Source organism: Bos indicus x Bos taurus, chromosome 25 (assembly GCF_003369695.1).
Source record: "Bos indicus x Bos taurus breed Angus x Brahman F1 hybrid chromosome 25, Bos_hybrid_MaternalHap_v2.0, whole genome shotgun sequence".
Taxonomy (NCBI): Eukaryota; Metazoa; Chordata; class Mammalia; order Artiodactyla; family Bovidae; genus Bos; species Bos indicus x Bos taurus.
Window position 1 is genome coordinate 33,058,898 of NC_040100.1, and position 23,627 is coordinate 33,082,524.

At 52.0% G+C, this 23,627-nt stretch overlaps 2 protein-coding genes across 5 annotated transcripts in view; one reads left to right on the forward strand and one right to left on the reverse strand.

Moving 5' to 3' along the window:
* TVP23A (trans-golgi network vesicle protein 23 homolog A) overlaps positions 1-4,878 on the forward strand; it is a 43,858-nt gene extending 38,980 nt beyond the window's left edge. For 2 of the 3 annotated variants that reach the window (XM_027526951.1, XM_027526952.1), the window contains 5 exons: positions 774-863; positions 1,095-1,223; positions 2,093-2,221; positions 3,439-3,498; positions 4,639-4,878. In XM_027526951.1, coding sequence (XP_027382752.1) covers positions 774-863; positions 1,095-1,223; positions 2,093-2,221; positions 3,439-3,498 — 408 coding nt within the window. In that variant the 3' untranslated portion in view covers positions 4,639-4,878. The remainder of the gene's footprint in view (positions 1-773; positions 864-1,094; positions 1,224-2,092; positions 2,222-3,438; positions 3,499-4,638) is intronic. The other variant, XM_027526953.1, reaches the window with a different exon arrangement.
* On the reverse strand, positions 4,759-23,271 carry NUBP1 (nucleotide binding protein 1). 2 transcript variants are annotated; one of them, XM_027526949.1, is made up of 11 exons: positions 23,165-23,270; positions 22,981-23,085; positions 21,075-21,208; positions 15,541-15,609; positions 12,937-12,969; positions 12,111-12,201; positions 11,358-11,512; positions 9,669-9,779; positions 9,305-9,407; positions 5,778-5,861; positions 4,759-5,053 (listed from the first exon to the last, which is right to left on the reverse strand). In XM_027526949.1, the coding sequence occupies exons 1-11, from the start codon at positions 23,181-23,183 to the stop codon at positions 4,995-4,997; spliced, it is 963 nt and encodes a 320-aa protein (XP_027382750.1). In that variant the 5' UTR covers positions 23,184-23,270; the 3' UTR covers positions 4,759-4,994. The 2 variants fall into 2 exon arrangements, with proteins under 2 accessions (XP_027382750.1, XP_027382751.1); XM_027526950.1 differs by lacking the exon at positions 4,759-5,053 and adding an exon at positions 5,060-5,607 and having other exon boundaries at positions 23,165-23,271.
* Between the last annotated feature and the right edge of the window lie 356 nt (positions 23,272-23,627).

Sequence of the window (23,627 nt, forward strand, 5' to 3'; positions counted from 1 at the left end):
TACGATGTTGTGTTAGTGTCCAGCATATAGCAAAGTGAATTAGTTACACATACGTCTTCTCTTGTTAGATTCTTTTCCCATTTAGGTCATTAGAGTACTGAGTAAAGTTCCCTGAGCTATACTGTAGGTACTTATTAGTTATCTATTTTATATATGGGTTCCCCCGATAGCTCAGTTGGTAAAGAATATGCCTACAATGCAGGAGACCCCAGTTCCATTCCTAAGTCAGGAAAATCTACTGGAGAAGGGATAAAATATATATATTTTACATATAGTAGTATGTATATGTCAATCCCAATCTCCTAATTTATCACTCCCCCACTTCCTCCCCCAGTAACCCTAAGATTATTTTCTGTATCTATAACTAATTCTGTTTTGTAAATAAGTTCATTTGCATCGGATTCCACATATATGCCACGTCATGTCTGTCCTTCTTTGTCTGACTTACTTCACTCAGTGTGATAATCTCTAGGTCGATCCATGTTGCTGCCATGGCATTATTTCATTCCTTTTTATGGCTGAGTTATATGCCATTTTATATATGTACCACATCTTCCTGATCCATTCCTTTGTCGATGGACAGGTAAGTTGCTTTTTAAGGTAAGCTTAGTTAAGAATTATAGACCTTAAAACTGATTTCGAGAAAGCCCCACTGTTCAGTCCCCCTCTCCTCAGGTTCGACATGAATTGGTCACTTTTATTCATTCAGGATAAGATGAGGCCTCTTTCTTGACCTGTGATCTGATTAGGAGCATTCTGTCCACTTTTCTCAGAATGTAACCGGACGACTCATGGTGGGTCTTCGCTGGTGGAACCAGATTGATGAAGACGGGAAAAGCCACTGGATTTTTGAAGCCAGAAAGGTATCTTCCAATACTTGTCAAGCTAGAGCCGAGAAAACGGCCGTAGAAAGGCCCTATGGGTTCCTTTCAAGCTCTGCATGATCTGATCCCTGCCGGACACAAGGCCCATGGGGCTGGTGCCCGTTCAGAGCCCCCACTGGCAGAAGCCTGTGTGATATTAACGAAAATCAGACCACGCTCCTTTGGGACCGTTCCTGCGAGTTGTGCAACCGAATCTCTTTCTTGCCGTAGGTCTCTCCAGACATGGTGGCTGCCACAGAGGCGGAAGCGCGGGTCTTCTGGCTCGGCCTCATCGTCTGTCCCATGATTTGGATCGTGTTCTTTTTTAGCTCCTTATTTTCCCTGAAGCTCAAGTGGCTGGTAAGGCAACACTTGCTCGGATGTCTATACAGAACTGGCGGTTGTAGAAGTGGGTTTTTGTTCTTGATTGAGCGATCGGTGGATTGAAACAGCTTTATCGAGAAAGAATTCACATACCAGGCAGTGCGCTCATTCTGTGTGTCTGATTCGGGAGCTTCCCAGGTGGCTCAGTGGTAAAGAATCCACCTGCCAAGCAGGAGACAGGTTTGATCCTTGGGTCAGCAAGATCCCCTGGAGAAGGAAAGGGCAACCCACTCCAGTATTTTTGCCTGGGAAATCCCATGGATAGAGAAGCCTCGAGGGCTACAGCCAGCGAAAAAGCGAAAATCGCTCTGTCGTGTCCGATTCTTTGTGACCCCGTGGGCTGTATAGTGGGGTCACAAAGAGCTGGACACGACTGAACGACTGAACAACAGCAACAAGTCTGTTCTCAGGGTTGTGCAGCCAGCACCACAGTCAGTTTTAGGAAATTTTTATCACCCCAGGAGATCCTGAGCCCTTTAGCCATGACCCTCCCCATGCCTCTGTTCCCCTAGCCCCTGTCGTGAAAGTGTTAGTCGCTCAGTCATGACCAACTCTTTGTGATCCCATGGACTGTGGCCTGCCAGGCTCCTCTGTCCAGGGAATTCTCCAGGCAAGAATACTGGAGTGGGTAGCCAATCCCTTCTCCAGAGGATCTTCCCAACCCAGGAATCAAACCAGGGTCTCCCGCATTTCAGGCAGATTCTTTACCACTGAACCACCAGGGAAGCTCTCCATAAAGGTTGCCGAACACTGGTGAGCGTGGGCCGGAAACACTCCTGCTTGGTTTGGGAGGAACATTTCAATCTGTGCTCTCAGGAGAATGACCTCTGTTTGTTTAAGTGCAGGCCCTCGTGATAGCTGGGATCTCTCTCCAAGCCGCCAACCTGTATGGCTACGTCCTGTGTAAGATGGGAAGCGAGAGCAACATCAGCAAAGTCACAGCCAGTTTTCTGTCCCAGACGGTGTTCCAGACGGTGAGTTACTCAAGTCTGACTCCTGGACCCCTGATCTCCAGACACTTGGAAGTCCTGGAGGCCTGCTGGCAGTGGCAATTTATGATGGTTTTCTGTATCAGCCAGGCTGCCAGTGTTAGCTGGGTTTTTGTTTGTGGTTTGTGGTTAAAATGTGCACAACAAAATTTACCCTTTTAGTCATTTTTAAGCGTACAGTTCAGTATACCCACATCATCATGCTGCCACAACTCTTTCATCCAAGCAAACTCTGTACCCACTAAACATTTAACTCATTCTCCACCCTCCCCAACCCCAATAAACTCCAGGCAACCACCTACTTTCTACCCACAGGAGTCTGACTAATGTAGGGACCTCACGTAAGTGGAATCACACAGCGCTTGTCATTTTGTGATTGCCATTGTTGGTTTAGAGTGATTTCTTTAAACTACAGAGGGCTTCCTTGGTGACTCAAGACAGTGAAGAGTTTGCCTGCAGTGGAGGAGACCTGGATTCGATCCCTGGGTTGGGAAGCTCCTTTGGAGAAGGGAATGGCAACCCACTCCAGTATTCTTGCCTGGAGAATTCCATGGACAGAGCCTGGTGGGCTACAGTCTATGGGGTCACAAAGTGTCGGATACCGCTGACGTGACTAACACTAATACTATTACTACTACTACCCAGGTGGCTCAGTGGTAAAGAATCTGCCTGCCAATGCAGAAGATGTGGGTTCTATCCCTGGGTGGGAAGGATCCCCTGGAGAAGGAAATGGCAACCCACTCCAGTATTCTTGCCTGGAGAATTCCATGGACAGAGGAGCCTGGTGAGCTACAGTCCATGGGGTTGCAAAGAGTGGGACATGACTTAGGAAATGGCAACCCACTCCAGTATTCTTGCCTGGAGAATTCCATGGACAGAAGAGCCTGGTGGACTACAGTCCACAGGGTCACAAAGAGTCTGACATGACTGAAAGACTAAACAACAACAGAATTAAAGCCGTTACAATTTTTTTAAACCTAGCCTGAGTTCTAGAAGCAACAAACAGATCGTCTAAATGTGACCAGGCTCTTCCTGAAATGGTTCGAGCTATCTTAAGTGTGAACAGTGCATCTTTAAGCCAAGACTTCGAGCAAGCAGCCCTGAAGGCTTTCAGTTCACCGTGGGCTTGCTCTGGCCTTGATTCGGCAGCCAGGGCACGCACACGTGGGACAGAAAGCCAGGGCTGTCTCTTCCCCTTGCAGGCCTGTCCCAGTGACTTTCAGAAGCCTGGCCTCGAGGGGCTGGAGATTCACAAGCATTAGGTAAGCAGTGGGGTCAAGATGGTGGCCTGGACGGTGCGGGGCTAGGGGTTCTCGTGGAAGCGTGGCTCCCCTGGGCTCAGCTGGGCCTCCCAGCGGGCCCAAGCAGTCTGTGTGCACAGTTGGGGGTGGGGGGAGACCAACCTGTGTACTGGGCCTTCCTGGGCTGGGTGGCCTCACGGCCCTTTAGAGGGGTCCCACCTGCCTCACCTTAAACAGGTGCAGATTTGACCCTGGGCAGGCCAGGGGGGCAGGTGAAGAGAGGAGTGGGAAAGAACAGGGGGACGTGTGCCCCTTCCACTTCCGTGCCCGAGTCAGAGGGGAAACAGGAATTTCCTCTTTCCTAAGCTGCTCTCAGTTCCTGGGAGTCTTTCAAACGGTGAGCGTCTCAGGGCAATAAGGCTCTCTTACGCTTTGGATCTCTCCTTTCATGCAACTTGAAAAACCCTGCAAATTGTGTCTGGCACTGGAAATTGCCAGATATACATGCTGTGCTTAGTCAGTTGTGTCCGACTCTTTGTGACCCCATGGACTGTAGCCTGCTGGGCTCCTCTGTCCATGAGGATTCTCCAGGCAAGAATACTGGAGTGGGTTGCTATGCCCTCCTCCAGGGATCTTCCTGACCCAGGGCTCAATCCTGGGTCTCCTGCATTGCAGGGGGATTCTTTACCAGCTGAGCCACCAGGGAAGCCCACTGCCAGATACAGTAAGCACATAATTCCTGTATGGGGTGTCTGCACTGACCCCCAGTTCTGTTCATGCGGGTGATTCACGGGTTTTTGACTTTGCGGCTGCATCCTGTGCACTGAGCTCGGCCCAAGCCCCAGTGGGAGGCTCTGTCGCTATTTGAATTTTTCCTCTGAGAAAAGCGTAGGGTCTGCGCTACACTCTCAGTGGTAAAGAATCCGCCTGCCAATGCAGGAGACTCGGGTTTGACCCCTGGGTTGGGAAGATTCCCTGGAGTAGGAAATGGCAACCCACTCCAGTCTTCTTGCCTGGAGCATTCCATGGACAGAGGAGCCTGGTGGGGCTACAGCCCATGGGGGCTGCAAAGACTTGGACATGACTTAGTGATTAAACCACAAGAACGACGCTGCAGCGAAACCACACATTCCTCCCTTTATCCCTTTGGTTCTTTTTCAGGCTTATTTTCCGAGGCAGCAAAGGCGCAAGTGAGATGTTCTGTGATGGGACAGCTTCCGACAGAGAAGAGAATTCCATGACCCACGAGCTGCTGGGTTTCACGAGAAGCAGGCCTCGGGGCAGAGTTTGAGGAGCTGTTTTTATTTTTCAAATGACGCATCTGTAAAGAATGCCCTTTACATACGTTCTAAAGGGAAGGTGTACAAATGCTAGATGATTAAAGTGTCTCTGAAAAAGTGATGTCACGCCACGCCCGGGGCTGGTCCCTTTCTGCCTGTGACCCACGCGCTGTCCCCACGCTGGCCAGGCGTGACAGGATGGGTCGTGCTGCTTCCGTTCTTTCACAGCCTCCTGTCTCAGGAGCCGACGAGGTTCTCTCCTTCTGGCAGACGCTGACTACAGAACTCCTGGATTCCTGGAAAACAGGACGGCAGGGGCAGAAGCACTGGGGGCTTTCGGTGGCCCTACCCTGTGCTGGCGAGCCCGCGTCTGAATGGGGCGGAGTCCCAGGTGGCTTAATTCACCCCAGAGTCCCATCTCAGCTGATGCCCTGAATCTCTGCAAGTGAGCCCAGTACGCTGGCTGCCCGTCTGTGGTTACAGCCATGGCTGGAGGCCTCCTGTCGGCCCGTTCTCCAGAATAAGGATCCCGGAAATGCTGCTGCTTACACTGGACACCATTTCACTAGGCCGGCAGGGCTCAGCCACAAGCCTGGAGCTTTAACTACCAACACATCTGCCTCAACTTCAAGGCCTCTGACAGCTGCCCATTGACTGAATCAGGCCTGCATCTGGGTCTGGTTTGGCTCACTGTGCTTTTTTTTCCCCCTTCTTAAATTCTTTTTACAGTTTTACTGAGGTATAACATTAATATTTCCTATACTGTAAACTTCACCCTCACCGTGCTTTTAAGCTATGACTTAGTTCATAACACTGATGGACTGGAAGATTTTCCCAGACTCCTGGCTTCCTGGGCTGAGGGGGTCATCCCAGACCCCTCCACCCCCATGTCCCCATGGAGGCGGCATGGCCATTCATGACCCTGAATGGGATCTTCTCACTCCCAAGCCCACTCTGCTCACGTGCGTCCCTTCCTGGCCCCGTGGCCCTCTGGATTCACAGGTCCCCTTAAGCACTTACTCTGAATTATACTTCTGTAGGCGACAGTGGCTGGTGAATCTGGTGCTTCTACCAAAAAAGACTGTCCTTTGTCGCAGCTCTTACCTTAAAGAAACAAAGGAAAAATTAAAACCCACAAAGAGAACACAGTGGTGACCTGAACCTGTGCCTGTGACACCGAAGATCTCGGGCCCACCTCTCTCGTAATGAAGATCAAAGCTGAGACAGAACGTCGGGGTCTCTGGGACCTCGCCTGCCTCCCCTCCACCCAGTAGCGAGTCTGGCTGGCGTTGCCTCATGGCTCTGACCTGTGCCTGGGCAATGCTGGTGTGTGTGTGTGTGTGTGTGGGTGTGGGTGGGTGTGTGTGGGTGTGTGGGGGTGTGTGTGGGGGTGTGTGTGTGGGTGTGTGTGTGTGGGTGTGGGTGTGGGTGTGTGGGCTGGCGTTGCCTCATGGCTCTGACCTGTGCCTGGGCAATGCTGGTGTGTGTGTGTGTGTGTGTGGGTGTGTGGGTGTATGTGGGGGTGTGGGTGTGTGGGTGTGTGGGTGTGAGTGTGTGTGTGTGTGGATGTGTGTGGGCTGGCGTTGCCTCATGGCTCTGACCTGTGCCTGGGCAATGCTGGTGTGTGTGTGTGTGTGTGTGTTGGGGGGGGGGTGTAGGTGTGTGTGGGCTGGCGTTGCCTCATGGCTCTGACCTGTGCCTGGGCAATGCTGGTGTGTGTGTGTGTGTGTGTGTGTGTGTGTGTGTGCGCGCGCGCGCGCGCCTGAGAACCCTCTGGGTGAAGTGTGGCAAATGCAGGTTCCAGGGCCCCATAAAGAACAGATTTAGCAGCTCCTGGGTGGGCCCGGGAACCTGCATTTAAAAAAGATCGATTCATTCTCCAGTAAGAAGATAATGAAGACTCAGAGTGAAAGAGTATGGAGGACAGAAGGTTACACCGTGAAGAATGAGTTCAAGGGAAGCTACTGGGGTGTCAGCTGTCTTTCTAGAAATAAGTAAGTGTGGCGTATGCATACATATACACACTCAAGTATTTTTTTAAAAAATGCTTGGGAGGATGCACATATTCCACTCATTGCTTTCTCCCTCTGTAACTGTATCTTGAAGGTCACTGCACCTTGGCATCAACCCATCCAGGTGGGCATGGGGGGTCCTGGGCCGGGGGGAGCTCCTCTCCTGTCTGGTCCTGAGTAGACCCTGCCCCCACCCCCCCAGCCCCCGTCCCTGCTAGAGAAGCTGGATCAGTGGTCCCACAACCCACCGCTGCTCCCCAGCCTCTGGGGGGACCCTGGCCAGGCCAACTGCAGATCAACTGTCTCCCCAGCGCGTTGCTGGGTAGGACAGGGACACCCGAGGGTTTGGGGGTGCTGAGAGGGGCCCCATGCACTGGCCTGGACACTGCGGGTAGAAGCAGCTAGGGAAGCCTCCGAGTTCCTGCTCGCAGACCAGGTCTGGGAGGTCACGGGTCCCACAGAAGGCTCGTGGGGCCACTTCCTCCTGATGTTCACCCAGTGTCCTCTCACTCCTCGTCCTCCCCTCCCCAGGAGACCTGCCCAAACCCTCACACCTTGCTCTGGTTGGCTCCCCACCACCACAAACCTACCGTCTCCCTGCCCTGTCCAAGACCACCCCCCTCGTGTACGCCATCCACCCGTGCAGCCCCCACGGTGGCTCCATCACATCCCCACCTAACACGTGAGCCTGAGGCTCAGAGCCCCGCAAGGACCTGCCCGAGCCCAGAGCCAGTGGAGGGGCGATGGGGGTAGGGGGTCCAGGCCTGGGGCGAGGGCCCAGGGGGCTGGGATCCCGACACCAAAGCCTGGCAGCTCCCTCGCTGCATGTTTGCACAGGGGCTGCGCATGGCCTCCAGTCTCCCTGGTGATGGGGCGGCTCCCTCACTGAACAAAGCGGTTCTGGGGGCCTTGGCAGCCTCACTGGGCCCTGTCTGCCTTGCCGCAGCCCATGGCAGTGTTCACCCCCATCCCTTCCCACGCTCGCTGCCCCCGGCTGTGCGGTTTCAACTGGAGGCGAGGTTTGGGGAGGTGCGCCCTGTCACACGGGAGTGTCCCACTGGATGGCACCGTGTCCTTGCAGCTCAGCACTGAGCCCCGAGGCCGCCGTCCAGCCACCTCTCCTACCAGTGCCTCTGAGGACTGAGGCCGCCACAGCCTGCAGCTGGCGGGAGTGAGCACTCAGGCCCGCTGCCCACCCAGCCCTGCACGCTCGCATGGCCAGCCTGCCTCCAGGGGCGGTACCTGCTCCTACGACCCCAAGGGACACGCTGGTCAATGCAAAGACAACACTCGGGAAGGCTGGAAAAGCAGCCAGAGTTGTTTCCCGGGGGGAACCAGGTACCACAGGTGCTGCTGGATGTGGGCACCATCGAGGAGGCTCCAGAAGCCCCCCCTGCTGGGCTCCCAGGCGCTCTGGGTCTTCACGGCCCCCTCCTCGGGGCAGGCCTCCTCCACACTGTGCTCTCGGCCCCCTCTAGGCCGTCCCCCCATCATGGACATGGCCCCCTCTGCTCCTGACCTCTCACCAGCTGACATGCTAAGGCTCTGCCCGTTCCACACAGTGCCAGCAGGGAGCCGACTCTCCCATGCTCACTGGCCCTGGGTGGCATCCCCAGCTCCCCAGGGGGGTCATGCTGGGCAGCATGGACGTCAGGGACACCTCCTCCTCCCCACCTGCCCCAGTCTGTCGCTTCCCCTCTCTGTGTCCCTTCCTCTCCACGCTGATGCCCGGCTCGGTCCGGCCCTAACCATCTCCCAACCAGTGCAAGTGGCCCACGGCCTCAGCCTCTAAACACACACAGCAACCCCCTCCCCGGTCTCATTTCCTGACAGCTGGGGTCCAAACCGTGAGGCTTGGCTGCAGAGCCGTCCACACCAACTCCCCGACAGTCTCCCTTGCCCCCTTAGGCCTCATCTGCAAAACCTCACTGCCCCACTTCCTCATTACAGACACATCTAACTTCAGCAAGCCCGACTCTGTTATGGTGGGGAAAGAAATTCAGTGGTGGGTGTCACTGAAAGAGGGGGTGGCTGTCCCCAACTCCACACAGCAAGCTGATGCCCTGGAGTGAGTGTGGTGTGGAGATGGGGGCCCCAAGGACTCTGGTACCCAGAGAGGTGCACAACCCTTGAAGGCAGGCCAGCAACGTGCCCTCCTGCTCACCCATCCGGGCATCAAGAGGGCTGTGCCGGGCTTCCCTGCAGACAGGTCAAGGTTGGTTGCCCTTCCTCATGGTTCTCAAGGCTAATTCTGTCGATGACTTTCATGTCAGGACCTAATTCCTGTGTGAAACAGGACTCGAATACATGCCCTCGCCTCCTCCCCCCGGTCACCCCCGCCTGGCCCCTCTCCATGCTGACTTCCTCTCCTCCCGCCCCCTGCACCAGGTGCCTCCATGACCAGTCTCTCCTCCACCCTTGCGGGCCCTTCCCGCCTCCCCGAGGCCCTCCTGCTCCCTCACCACATGCCCACGTGTTTCCCTGCTGCTCTCAGCTGGAGGGCGCACGGGCCCCATGCGGGAGGGACGCACCCACCTATGCGTGGATCCAGAGGCACTTTGCCAAGCAGCGGGATCTTCAGGTCCTGGCACATGGCCTCCGCACCCCCTGTTGTTGGTGGGAATATCTGAGACTCTTTCTGAAAGGCAATGTGAAAGGGGGAGGAATCCTGAGTTTGTGTCAGAATTGTATGAATAGACCACACTTTAAACAAACTTTAAATAAAAAAAGGCTCTTCTGAGTGTGAAAAGAATTTCCATTAAACCGGCAACAGAGGGTTTTTTTTTTTAAACTATTCCAGTTCCCAAATGATGGGGAAAGCAGAAATGGTTTCCCAGACACCTGACCCCACCATCTCCCCAAGCGTGGAGGCCGGGACCTGGGGGGAATGTGCTCTCACCTGGCATTTGGGGCAGATGAAGCCGCTCATGTTCTCCACCACCCCAATGATGGGCAGCTTCACCTTGTGGCAGAAGCTGATCTCTTTCCGGACATCCTGGAGTGACACTTCCTGTTAAGGTTCCAGAAGACTGGTTATTTCAGAGTCTGGGCACAAAGAGGGAACGATTGCGTGGTGGAGGGACGGCTGCAGGGCCACGGCGTCACTGTCGTGAAGCTTTAGAGACTCTGTATGTAAGGGCTTCCCTGGTGGCTCAATGGTAAAGAACCTGCCTGCCAATGCAGAATTGCAGAGAGTCAGACACGACTTAGCGACTGAACAACAACCGTTCCATGAGTGTTTCATGCAACCATGTGTGAGCCCTGTTTTAGCCCAGGGCGGGGGCAGCCTGCAGGCTTGCCTGGCTGCCCTGTTTTCGTAGATTGAGTTCTTCTGGAGCACAGCCTGACCACCACATTACCTCTGGCCACTTTCATCCCATAATGGTACCACTGGGGAGCTGGGACAGAGACCCTGTGATCCGCAAAGCCTGAAATAGTTCCCCTCTGGCCCTTAACAGAAAAAGTCTGCTAACCTCTGACCTTGGTTATCATGACCACAACTTTATGGACCAAAAGAAAATAAGGAATATTACCCGGTTTGGAGCCCTGCGAATTCACTTCTGGACCCTATGTGCCTTACAGCGAGAGGAGCGTGGGTAATCAGAGCTTAGTACCCTCCCCAATCCATCTGTAATTTTATTGCAGACACATGTCCAAGTGTTGTGTGCTATCAAGCACAGCTCTAACAGTCGTGGGCCCCCAGTGGACCCAGGCTTTGAGTCTATTCTCCTGAGGCCCACGTTTGCCTCTTGAGCCCTTGGAGGCTGGGGTGCAGACAAAAGGGCTTGGCTAGAAAGTAAACCCGCTGGTACTAAGCATCTCCGTAGGGTGCCTCTGGTTCTCTCCCTAGTGTCCTCTAAAAGCCCTGCTTCCTCAAAAATGACCCCCAGAGAAAGCCAGCTGCTGCATGTGCAAGGCTCCGAGGGAGTGGGTGTGCCCAGCGTGAAGTCCTGTTTTCTGGAGAAGTGACAGACCCAGAAGCACACACGGCACATCCTCGCCGCTTCCGGAACGGCCACTGCCCTCCTCCTGAACCTAAGGGGGCTCTGCTTCCTTTCACAGTAAATGTGGTATTGGTGAGGCCACTCTTGTGTCAACTCGATTGCTGCTGTTGCTTTTGACCATTTTTAGAGTGGTTTTAGGCTCACAGAAAGCACACAGTCCCCACACGGGAAGCCTTGCCTGGTGTCAGCACCTGCCATCGGGGTGGACGTCCCAGTTCCACTGTCCCTGAGGTCACTTCTTTGGGACTTGCTCCCGAGAGCACGGCTCGTCTAAGGGTCTAAAAGTGCAGGGCTGGTCGCCCAGCTCTGTTAAATATCCATCAGGAAACATTTCTACTGAAGCATCCGTCTTCTCTCCACCGCCATCCTCGGGCCAGGCCCCCCTCCACCCCTGCTCTAGCCAGCCCCCAACCCAGCCACCTCATGCCTCCCTGTCCACCGACAACGGCTGAACTGAAGACAAACATAAGGTTTCTGCGGATCCCAGCCAGGGTGTTGGGGAGCCCAGGGCCTTGGGCAGTGGGAGAAAAGAGCCCCCTCAGTGCGCTGCAATGTGGACCCCGCTCCGCCTGGCCCTTGCTCACCTGCGGCGTGGTGATAATAACCGCCCCGTCGATGTGCGCCGCGGCCAGGTACTGCACCACTGAGAGGTGTTCGTCTGAAGTCCCGGGCGGGGTGTCCACGATGAGGTAGTCCACCTCGCCCCAGTCCACATCGCGGAGGAACTGCTTGATCATGCCTGTGGGGGAGGCCACGGTGATGCACACTGGCTCCTGTCCTCTGACCCTACAAAAGCACAGCTCCTGACCCTTACGCACAGCTCGTCTATGCGCTCCGTTGGTGGGGTCTGGCAGTGCCTGGGGGCTTGTCCAAAACTAGGGAGGGTCCTCTACTCGCCTCCAGGGTGGCCAGGGAACTGCTAACACCCTGTGATGTGGAGGACCGTCCACCCCCAACTTCCCCAACAAGGGATTGTCTGGCTCGGAACATCACAGCACAGAGGCTGAGGAGCCTTGCCCAGGTTGGCACTTCCGTACCTGCAGCCTGGACACCCTATCAAACTGATACTGACTTCACCCCATATCCTCTTCTCTCTGACAAGAGCACAAACCACCAGAGGGATCATTTCAGGATTAGGTGGGTTTTCAGGAGAGAAAAACCCATCAGAGACATGAAAATTTGTAACATTACATTTATTACATAAAATTGGAATTTCTATGGGCTCTCTTCAACCAGTGAAGAAAGAGGCCACCAGGGACACAGGCCATCCTGATGGGATGGGATTTGCTTCTGCCCCTGGAAGGACGTGATGAGAGACAGAAAGCAGAGTGACAAACCATTTTTCTTTGGTCCCCTCCAGATGACAGCATCGTCGGGGCTGCTGAGTAAGAAACCCACCGACATCACCCCCAAGTTGTCTTCCAGGAACTGGAAAGGATGATGCAAGAGACATTTTACTTCAAACCACAGTGCCAGGCACTTCCCTATGTCTTGTGTCTGAGCGCGGGCGGAAGAAATTGAGGGGGCAAAGTTACTATGTGATGTGAGTATATATTCACTTTTTGAATCCTTAAATCTCTCCCACCCCCAAAAAAATCATTAAAAAAAAAGGTTACCATATTTGGGGGGATTGAAAGAATCACCATACGGCCCTAGGTGGCAATGACAATGAACTCAGCTGAAATAAACAAATACTGTCTCCTCTGAAGGAGGTCACAGAGGATGAGATGGCTGGATGCATCATGACTCAGTGGACATGAGCTTGAGCAAACTTGGGAGACAGTGAAGGACAGGGAAGCCTGGTGTGCTGCAGTCCATGAGGTCGCAAAGAGGCAGGCATGACAGAGCGACTAAACAACAGCAAACGTGCTGTTTTAATCTGGCTGGCCCCGCTTCTGGTTTCATACATAAAGTTTTATTGGAAAAGGGCCACAGTCATTCATTTGCATATCACTACTTTCCATCTACAATGGTGGCAACTGTTTGGCCCACAAACTGGAAAGAGCTACTCTGAGCCAATCTCTGGTCGTAACTGGATCCCCCAGGCCCAGGAAAGTGCCTCAGTGACTACCCGTTGACTGAGAAATAGCCACCGATTGACTGCCCACCACTATCCCTTATGTATACACAACCCTGAAGGGAAGGCCTGGGGTGGGCACTCACCACTGGAGACCAGCCCGAGCCGCTCTGGTGAACCTGCGGGAACAGGAGCCTGTCTCATTTGTGAGAAATTACACACCCTGGTCATGCTTTACACGCAAAGTTTATGCAGTCAGAGGGCAGTTTTATAAATTACGATTCGTTGTCTTAAAGGCTGCCACTGAATTCTTAACAGGGAGTGAACACCAGAGGGTCAGGGTTAGGCGATACAGGTGCATGCTCAGTTGCTCAGTCGTGTCCAACTCTTCGCAACCCTATGGGCTGCAGCCCACCAGGCTCCTCTGTCCATGGGATTTTCCAGGCAAGAATACTGCAGTGGGTGGGTTGCCGTGCCCTCCTCCAGGGGACCTTCCCAACCCAGGGATGGAACCTGTGTCTCTCGTGTCTCCTGCATTGGCAGGCGGGTTCTTTACCACTAGTACCACCTGGGAAGCCAGAGATACAGATGATAGGGTGCATACGCTTTCCCCTCTGCTTAAATATCGCGTCAGGGAACCGACGTTCATCAGAGTCCAGTATGATCTGGGGGATTTTAAAAGCATGACAGAAACCGGTTGGGGGTTGCTGCGAAGATGCAGGTAACTGAGTGGAGGGACGCCCCTGAGTGACGCAGCGGTCACGGAACCCTCCCGCTGGTGGTCTGAGCTGCTGCCCCAGGGGACAAGGCCTGGAAAAGGGGTGTCGGTGGGAAGCTGGGGCTATTTCAAGACCCAGATGCTTTCCAGTTAGGTGTCACTAACTGCCAGGGTGAGGGCTTCCCTGGTTGTTGAGTGGTAAAGAATCCACCTGCCAAGGCAAGAGACTCAGCTTCCATCCCTGGGTTGGGAAGATCCCCTGGAGAAGAAAATAGCAACCCACTCCAGTATTCTTGCCTGGAGAATCCTACGGACAGAGAAACCTGGCAGGCCTTAGTCCCTGGGGTCAAAGAACAGTTGGATACGACTTAGCGACTAAGCAACAACAAATTGCCAGGGTTGAGGTCCACTCCGACGCTTCTCTATGAAACTGGAACTTACGCAATTTCTAACTGCACATCAGTCTTAGAATTTGTTTCAGGCAACGCTGGAGCCAAAAGAGAAGGCCCATTTTTCCTGATGACATCTTACTTTTGTAAACAGTTGACTCAGATATAATTCACATACCACACAGTTCACCCAGTTAAAGTGTACACTTAAATGGCTTCAGGAATAGTCACAGAATTGCACATCCATCACCACAATCAACGTCAGAACATTCTGTTTACTCTAAGAAGATACCCTGCACCCCTCAAGTGTCACCCCCAACCACCACGCTTCCCCCCACTCCTAGGTCACCATGGATCTACTGTGTCTACAGAGGTGCCTGTCCACAACATTTGACAGAAATGCAATTCAGGTAATATGTGACTCTTTGTCACTGGCTTCGAAGTCATACTTCAAAAAAAAACAACCCATTAATTCCTATTAATAATCATTCTGTAAGTCACTGGTCTTGAAAGAGGGGGTAAACCCAATGATCCAACAGCACAGGAGAAGAAAAGGGTGGAATTTCTCACCATTTACAATGTTCAGTTTTTATAAACGACTTGTGCGCCGGCTCAGTGGGTAGCACGTGTGTGTGACTGACGATGAAGGGAGACCCACGCTCCAGAGCGTGCTGCCCGCGGGTACGCAGTCAGAGCCATGGTCCCGCTGCTCTGCCTTGACCCCACATGGCATCAGCGCCTCTCAGCACATGGGAAGCAAGTGCCAAGCCCTGAGCAGAGTCCCCAGGGGCTGGCCCCGTCCGCCTGGGCTACTCTCTGCCACCCTGAGGGCCACTCTGCCTGGCCCCACAGGCTACTGGGTACGAGGACAGTCCCCCAGCCCAGCATGCCTTCCTCCTGGCTCTCTGAGCAGGGTGCCCTTGACCACCTCCTCCCAGAGAGCAGCTCCCCGGGCCCCCTCCCTGCCATCTGTCCCATCCCCTCGCTTCACGTAGATTCCTATTGTCACCCATCCTTCCCATGAGGGCAGGGTCTTTATCTGCCTCGTTCACCTCTGAACGGCAGCACCCAGTGCTTCGTAAAGAACGAACCCATCCCGACAGCCCCGGACAAGGCTGGTCCTCCAGGCTGGCTTCAAAACGCAACCCCCTGGGGAGCCCCTTCCTGGCTGGCTCTGTGCACCAGGTTGGGAGGAGGCGGTGGCACCTAGTTCGGCTGCCCCCCGTCCCCCAATCCCACGTCACCCGCCTGCCTCGCAGTCTCACTTCCCCTCACTTCCCCAGTGACCACAGGGGCAGAAAGATTCCCTTGCTTCCAGCCTACGGAGCCCTCGCCAGCCCTGCTCAAGCTTTCCCAGCCAGGACCAAGTTTTCGTGTCTGACTTCTGCATTTGACTTGCTCTTTCCCTTCCCCTCTAAGACGGCATCGAAATGAACACTTCTCAGATGGCTTGCCCCCCCCAAAACACCCCCAAACTCACAGCTGTTGCTAAAAGTAGACCCTCGACTGAACCCTCCCTGATGTGGTCACATCCAGGTAAAAATGCACGTGCTCCGCTGACCCCCTGGCTTAGGGTGCACAGCTCAGGGCTCAGGTTCATTATAAGAAAATATTTCCCGGCGTTTTTAAAATTTTGCTCTTACCTGTTCTCCTTCCAATCCCATGATCTTGGGAATTGACGGCCCGCATATATCGATGTCTAGAAGAGCAACCTGGGGAACAAGAAGAGATCAGGGCAGTGACGCAACGCAGGTCCAATCCTCTGGGTGTGCACTATCGGGAGGGGACGGGGTTCGAGCAAAAGAAGGGAGGGGAGAAGACACAGAGAAACCAGGTGGAACATGGACTGAGTGGAGTCTCAGAGTTACAACATTCACTTCCGGGCCTTGGAGACACAGTCAAGACACCCAGCAAGTGCAAAGTACATCAACACCCCCATGCTCCCCCCAAGCCCTGCCACCCTCAATATGGCCTATTTTCAAGGTGAGCTTATGAACCAGGATGTCAGGTTGTTCGCAGATTCAGGTCCAGACGCTGTTTACCTGGTCTTTACCACATCCTGTGGGGGGCGGTGGTGTGTGTGTGCGTGTGTGTGTGTCCTGAGGTGTGTGTGTATGTGTATCCTGGGGGGTGTGTGTGTGTGTATCCTGGGGCGTGTATGTGTGTATCCTGGGGCGTGTGTGTGTGTGTATCCTGGGGGGTGTGTGTGTGTGTATCCTGGGGCGTGTGTGTGTGTGTCCTGGGGTGTGTGTGTGTGTGTATCCTGGGGTGTGTGTGTGTGTGTATCCTGGGGCGTGTGTGTGTGTATCCTGGGGGGTGTGTGTGTGTGTATCCTGGGGCGTGTGTGTGTGTGTCCTGGGGGGGTGTGTGTGTGTATCCTGGGGCGTGTGTGTGTGTGTGTGTCCTGGGTTGTGTGTGTGTGTGTCCTGGGTTGTGTGTGTGTGTGTATCCTGGGGTGTGTGTATGTGTGTATCCTGGGGGGTGTGTGTGTGTGTGTATCCTGGGGCGTGTGTGTGTGTGTGTGTCCTGGGTTGTGTGTGTGTGTGTGTGTCCTGGGTTGTGTGTGTGTGTGTATCCTGGGGCGTGTGTGTGTGTCCTGGGTTTTGTGTGTGTGTGTGTGTGTCCTCGGTTGTGTGTATGTGTGTGTGTGTCCTGGGGTGTGTGTGTGTGTGTGTGTGTGTGTGTGTGAGATCATTATAACTGCTTTACCAAAGAAGAAACTGCAGCTCAGTCTGGGGTGTGTGTGTGTGTGATCATTATAACTCTGCTTTCCCGAAGAAGAAACTGCAGTTCAGAGATGCCCAGAGACTTGTTCAACAAGCAAGGAAGAGAGCTGGGACTTAAACCAAGGTCTCTGGACTCCAATACCAGGGTTCTTCCCACGGATCCGGGGGCCTGGCTAGGAGGGCCGGAGTGGACCCTCCAGCTGAGTTCTGATCAAGCCCTGTTTTCCTGTGATGCTGAAGGTTAACAGTGGCGTAGGTTCAACTTCTAAAGGAGAAAGTAAGAATAAGGAAACACACAGAAGTTCTTTGCTAGTGACATGTCCAGCCCAGGAGGACTCTTTCCACCCCAAATGCCCCGCTCTCCTCATGTGATATGTGAAAAGGTCTGACACAGCTCTCAGAAACTCTCTAAAGAGCAGAGCTATTCATCCTGAAAGCTCTTATGTCTTAGATCCAAAGTGCAGCACCTCTGGGTAACTTTTTAACTTGCCCCAAATTCGTTTCTTGCTTCCCTCTTCCATTCTCTCAACAATCCCTTATGATCGCCTCCTGTGATCCTCACATGACCTCACACCGGGGTCAGCAAAGGGGTTCATACACTGGATCACCATCTGCCTCCTGCGCCCTCTGCTGGACCTCAAGAAGAATGCAACAGAACTCATCCTAAAGACCATTCTTGAGGCTTCAGGCTGGTGTGTGTTTAATGGTCCAGAGATTTTACATCAGAGCCTGAGGACCTGGGCAATTACACCATCCCTACAGCCCTAATGGGAGACTTCTGTCAAGGCTCTTGAGTTTCTAGCCTCTCGGTCTAGAATGTCTCACTCTCTTTTGGGAACAGTTTAACCCGTTTCCTTTTAAGGAATTATTAATACATCCCCTCCACCCCCAACAGAAGGGGTATCTTGAGTGAAAGATGCAGGAAAGATATCCCGTGCACTAATTCCCGTGGTGGTCTTCACCCCCTCCATACTCCAGGGAGTGGAATGAAGAAATAATGATGATGACTACCAGGGACACTGACTGAGCACTTCCTATGCATCTAGTGTCGTGTTAAGCATTTTACAGCTACAGGTATCACCTCACTCAGGACTGAGTCCCATTTTACAGATGAGAACACTGAGGCAGAGAGTCTGATAACCTGCCCACGGTTACAGCAGTGGTGTGGGCAGTGCTGGGAGGTGATGGTGGGCAGACCGACTCTAGAGCCTGTGTTCTTGGCCACCACACTAGACCTCGCCCCACTCTGGCCCCACAGGTTCAGCTAGACTTCGGACCCTCCCTCTTCTCCAGCAGTTAGACACCCTGCTACTCCATCTCCCCAGCTTTGCTCTCATTTCCTGCCACTGGTTTCAGCCACCGCACTAGCCGTGACCTTGTGGCCCCTCATGGAGACAAGACCAATGTTTCTTGCTGGTTCACCATCACCTTCTGACAACACTCGACTGCTGGTGTAATAACATTCAGACCATGCCTCTTTCCCACGGGAATGTCCTCCTTGGGCGTTAAAGCCTCCTGGGCTGGCCCAGCCCCATTCTCGGCTCCTCCACTGTAGCAGCAGCAGCAGCGGCCCTGCCCTGCCCACCTGTCCAGTCTGCTCCGGCGGTTCTGGCTCTGCGCCTCTGCCTATACCTCCTCCCTCCACCTTCCACCAGCTGCCATCAGAGCCCAAAGGACGCCTTCTCCAACCTGCTGCCCAGCTGGCTCCAGGCAGTCCCTTCTCCCTTTCACCAGATCCCTCGAGCACACCTTAGGTAACAGAAACCAGACTTCAGAGAAGCCCACATTCGTCAGGCAGGCCAATGGGAGTGGCTCCACACATCATAAAACGATCAGAAGAGAAATGAGTTACAAGCGGAATTCAGAGCCACAGTCAATGAGAGAAACACCAAGCTTTCCAGACCCCCTAGTTCCACCTCAGCAAGGTCTCCAGAAGGCCACGGCCTCCCCAGCATTTCAGTCCTCCTGCAACAAAGTTCTTCTCCAGCCAGCACCAGCGCAGCTGGGCTACAAACCAAAGCACCAAACCAGGGGCTGGCGAGCTGCAACCCGGGGGCCAAACCCAGAATGCCACCTATTTTTGTACAGACCACAGCTAAGAATGGCTATTATGTTTTTAGAGTAGGGGAAAAAAATAAAAAGAATATTTTTATTTCATGACGTGAAAATTATGAAATTCAAAGTTTTATTAGAACACAGCCACAGTCACAGGCTGCTTTTGTGTTAAAGGGGCAGAACTGAGAGTTGCTACAGAAACTGTATAACCTACAAAACCTAAAATAATTACCATCTGGCGCTTTATATAAAAAGTTTGCTGACCTCCAAAGTCAACTCTTTTTTAACCCCATGATTTTAAAAATATATATATTCCTGGAGTCCTCGGTGAGGTGTCTAAGAGGTCATTGTGCATTTGTGTATCTGTGTGTGTGTACACACACTGAGGGCAGGCTGGAATGGTGGGCTTCATTCCCCTGCCCACGGTAGCTGCCTTTACTGGGTTTTTTTCATGCAGGAAATTTAGCCGTTATTTTATTAAGAACTTAGGATGCTATTTCATACTGGAATAGAATGGTTTATCTCACACAAGTAGAAAGTACTGGCATTTATCCAGTTTTTAGTTTTAAAAAAATAACTGGCAATATAGCGCAGTTTTGAAATGTCAATATTAAATTAAAAGTACTCTACAGTCCCTGCTAGTACTATCTTAATAAAAAAGCCACATAAAAGGGAAAAGCCATTAGTCAGTTATAAGACAAGTGTGAAAAGTTAGCCTTTATACATATAAAGTAAATTTCAACATTCAAAATGCAAAAAGAGAAAACTAATTTTCAAAAACTCATCAGTGTATGCAAGAAGGCACACACCAAGGCAGTGGAAAGAACTGAAAATGGTCTGGAACGGCTTTCAACATGAACATAATAAAACGGTTTCTATGTTATACCGAATACCCCTGCAAGGCCCCAAACAGTCCTCTAGTGGAAAAACAGTTGGCAATCTATGCAGAGTTTTGGCAAAACCAAAAAGGTGGAATGCATTCTGTGTTTAAAAAAAAAAAACAAAGAGTATTCATGGTTTCATCAGGTATAACACCATCAGTTCAGTTCAGTCGCTCAGTCGTGTCCGACTCTTTGCGACCCCATGATTCACAGCATGCCAGGCCTCCCTGTCCATCACCAACTCCAGGGTTTTCCTTAAACTCATGTCCATTCAGTCGGTGATGCCATCCAGGCATTTCATCCTCTGTCATCCCCTTCTCCTCCTGGCCCCGATCCCTCCCAGCATCAGGGTCTTTTCCAATGAGTCAATTCTTCGCATGAGGTGGCCAAAGTATTGGAGCTTCAGCTTCAGCATCAGTCCCTCCGATGAACACCCAGGACTGATCTCCTTTAGAATGGACTGGTTGGATCTCCTTGCAGTCCAAGGGACTCTCAAGAATCTTCTCCAACACCACAGTTTAAAAGCATCAGTTCTTCGGTGCTCAGCTTTCTTCACAGTCCAACTCTCACATCCATACATGACCACTGGAAAAACCATAGCCTTGACTAGACGGACCTTTGTTGGCAAAGTAATGTCTCTGCTTTTTAATATGCAGTCTAGGTTGGTCATAACTTTCCTTCCAAGGAGTAAGCTTCTTTTAATTTCATGGCTGCAGTCACCATCTGCAGTGATTTTGGAGCCCCCAAAAATAAAGTCTGACACTGTTTCCCCATCTATTTGCCATGAAGTGATCAAAGTGAATACTGGGGTCATGTTCTATGATCAAAGCAAAACTGTATGAGGCCCAATGAATAACCTGTATTTTCTTTTTTTTTAATATCACAGGGACTGCAAATTTCCAGTTGACCTTTTTGGTAAAAAATTTTCTCTTCCTCTCCCTCTCATACCTCTTATTCAAGCTGAAATTCTGAGAGCAGCCCCGGGGAATCTGAATTTTCCTGTCCCCTGTGTACGTGGGTGTGAGTGAATGGCCTAGGTCAGGGGTCAGCAAATGTTTTCTTCAAGGGCCAAATGGAAAGTGTTTTAGGCTTTGTGGGCAAAATCCAGGATGATATGTAGGTTCTAATGTAACATTGTAAAAACAACCATTTATAAACGTAAAAACCACCAAAGCTCACAGGCCATAAGAAGACAGGCTCTTGTTGGCAGACCCCTGGCTAGAAAAGACAGAAAAGGGGTTTCATAAAGACCCATAAAGAGCAAGAAGCTTGAACTGAACATAATAAATAATCAGCAAGACTAGAAAAATGTACACCTGGTATCCATGTTCATGGCTAGAGAATCCAATGAAATATTCATTTCATTGCTCAACTCCCTTGCATTTCCTTGTTCCCTCTGCAGGGATATAAATTCCAAAGAGGCCAATTCAGCTGTTGCTAAGAGTCAGCCCCCTGCCAGCCATCATGAGCCCTGAGAAAGGAAGGAGCCTCTCCCAGTTTTCCCCAAGGTCCCACCTGCGTGTTTTCATCCTCCGCTAGGCCGTGGGCCAGGTGGGCACTAAATGTGCTTTTCCCAACGCCGCCTTTCCCAGACAACACCAAGATCTTGTGTTTCACGGTCTTCATTTTTTCTTTGATTTCCTCTATAGCTGCAAAGAAAGCAAGTCAGGTGACCAAACTCCTGACTCAGTCTTTCAGTTTTTAAGTTTTTACTGCAGTAGAGTTGATTTACAATGTTATGTTAGTTTCTGCGGTAAAGTGAGTCAGTTATATCTGTACATATATCTACTTTTCTTTAAGATTCTTTTCCCATATAGGTCATTACAGAGTACTGCTCAGTTTCCTGTACTATACGGCAGGACCTTATTAGTTACCTATTTTATATATAGTGGTGTGTATATGTCAATCTCAATCTCCCAATTTATCACCCCCCTGCCCCGCCCCAGTACCATAAGTTTGTTTTCTACATCTGTGACACTATTTCTGTCTTGTATATAAGTTCATTTGTACCACTCTTTTAGATTCTACATATAAACAATATCATGTGATATTTGTCTTTCTTGGAATGTCGCTCTTCCGATGGGCTGGAAGGAGGTAAGTGCTCGACTATTTCAAGGGATCGTGAGTGAAACAGCACCTCACCAATGGTAGTAATAAGAGCTACAAAAAATCCAAAAAAGCCCCCAAAACAAACCCACAAGGCTACTGGCACATCTGAGAGTTCCTTACTTCTTGGTTTACTCATTTGTCTCCTCTGCTGCTGCTGCTGCTGCTAAGTCACTTCAGTCGTGTCCGACTCTGTGTGACCCCAGAGATGGCAGCCCACCAGGCTCCCCCGTCCCTGGGATTCTCCAGGCAAGAACACTGGAGTGGGTTGCCATTTCCTTCTCTACTAGAATATAAAGCCCATGAAGCAGGGAACTCAGCAGTGTTCATACTATATTCCCAGGTCCAGAACACAGCTCTGAATGCAGCAGTGATTCCCAACCTGGGGGCAAACCCCACCAGGACGCATTTGGCAGTGTCTTGGGGTATTTTTGGTTGCCATGGGAAGGAGTGCTGCCCACATGTAGCCGGTAGAGGCCAGGAATGCTGCTAAATGTCCTACTATGTTCAGGGCAGAGACACACTCACAACAAAGAATCATCCAGCCCTGAATGTCAGGAGGGCTGGGAGTGAGATGCTGACAAATACTACAGGCACTTAGTACCTGTCACGATAACCATCATTATTACACATTTATAATACTATGTCTTCAGTATTTCCTCCTAGTTCAAAGCCTTAAAACATTGTAACTGTTTTTCGCCAGTTTGCTGTGGAAACGGAGGGTCAGAGAGGTTAAGGCTTAAAAATAAGACAGATGACCTCATCTGTCTCAATCACAGCTGTGTACCCAGCACAGAACACTGTGCCTGCAAGTGATTAATTCATACTTCTGTTGAATTCATGGGAGAAGAGCTCCTCAAAAAGAAAGGAAATTTTGTCCAAAAAAAAAAACCAGCTGGCAGAGCTAGGATCTAAGCCCAGGCTCCCTGACTTCAAAGTTTATATCCTATTCAGGCTGGTGCCGCCCTCCTTCCGACCAATTCCACTTGCTGTCACTCAAACTTTTCGTCCCACCCCCTCACCCTGCCCACTTTCACCCCTGCCCCGCCCCTCCCGAGACCCCTATGGACTCCACGCCAGTCACGGATTCAGGCTCCGCCCCGACCCCGCCGATTTTTTCCACGTTCTTCCCCTCCGGGATCCGCTTCTGTCACTCATTCCTCAAGCCCCGCCCCTTATCTGCAGGCGTTCCTCACGCCCGCCCCCTCTGGGCCCCAACCCTGTCACTCATCCCTACCCCTCCCACTCCACCTACGCCCCGCCTCTTCCGGAATCGCGCTTTTCACTTCCCATTCAAGCCTTGCCCCTTTCTCACCCGGGTCCGCGGCAGCACCAGCTCCAGAAGCGCAGAGCCGCTGGTTGGGGCACCCCTGACATGAGGCCCCTCGACCTGCCTGGGCACTGTCGGCCCCTGGACAGTCTGCGCGGAGACAGGATCACAGTTAGAATGGCTCCTCTCCTTTCAGCTCCCCCTACCCGAGCCCCCTCCGCGCGCTCACCGTGAGGCACCTCCTCCATTCTGCTGCTCTGGACGCTTACGCGTTCACCGGAAACCGCGGTTGCATATTTCCGTCTCGTGGCGCTCAATCTGACCCTCCAGCTGCGCGATATAAGTCTCCGAAAGAGGACTTTGCGCACGCGCAAACCCTGTGGCAGGTGCTTAGGGAAGTTTTCTGTTCCTTTTAAAACTGAGCCTCGGTTATCTATCATAAATACTTCAGCGTGTCTACTAGAAACAAAGGGGTTTCCCTACATCAATGCCATTTTCATACCCAAGAGATTAGATTGACGCAAAGCTGTTAGCTTATATACACTTTTATTTTCAAGTTATGGAGGAGCCTGCCATCCTCGCTCCCCCAATCCCCTTGATTAAATTCAGGTTAAAGTTTTTAGCAGAATGCACTTGAAGTTGTAGCACAGCAGGAAGCGCATGATACCAGTTGGTCCCATTATTGGTGTTAT

Excerpts from the sequence above, each read along its gene's own strand:
- NUBP1 (XM_027526949.1), bottom strand. Across the intron at positions 11,513-12,110 it reads GAGGGGACCAAAGAAAAATG|GCATGATCAAGCAGTTCCTC; the intron begins GTTTGTCACTCT and ends CCTCCCCCACAG. Across the intron at positions 5,862-9,304 it reads GCCTCTGGATCCACGCATAG|GTAAGAGCTGCGACAAAGGA; the intron begins GTGGGTGCGTCC and ends TGTTTCTTTAAG.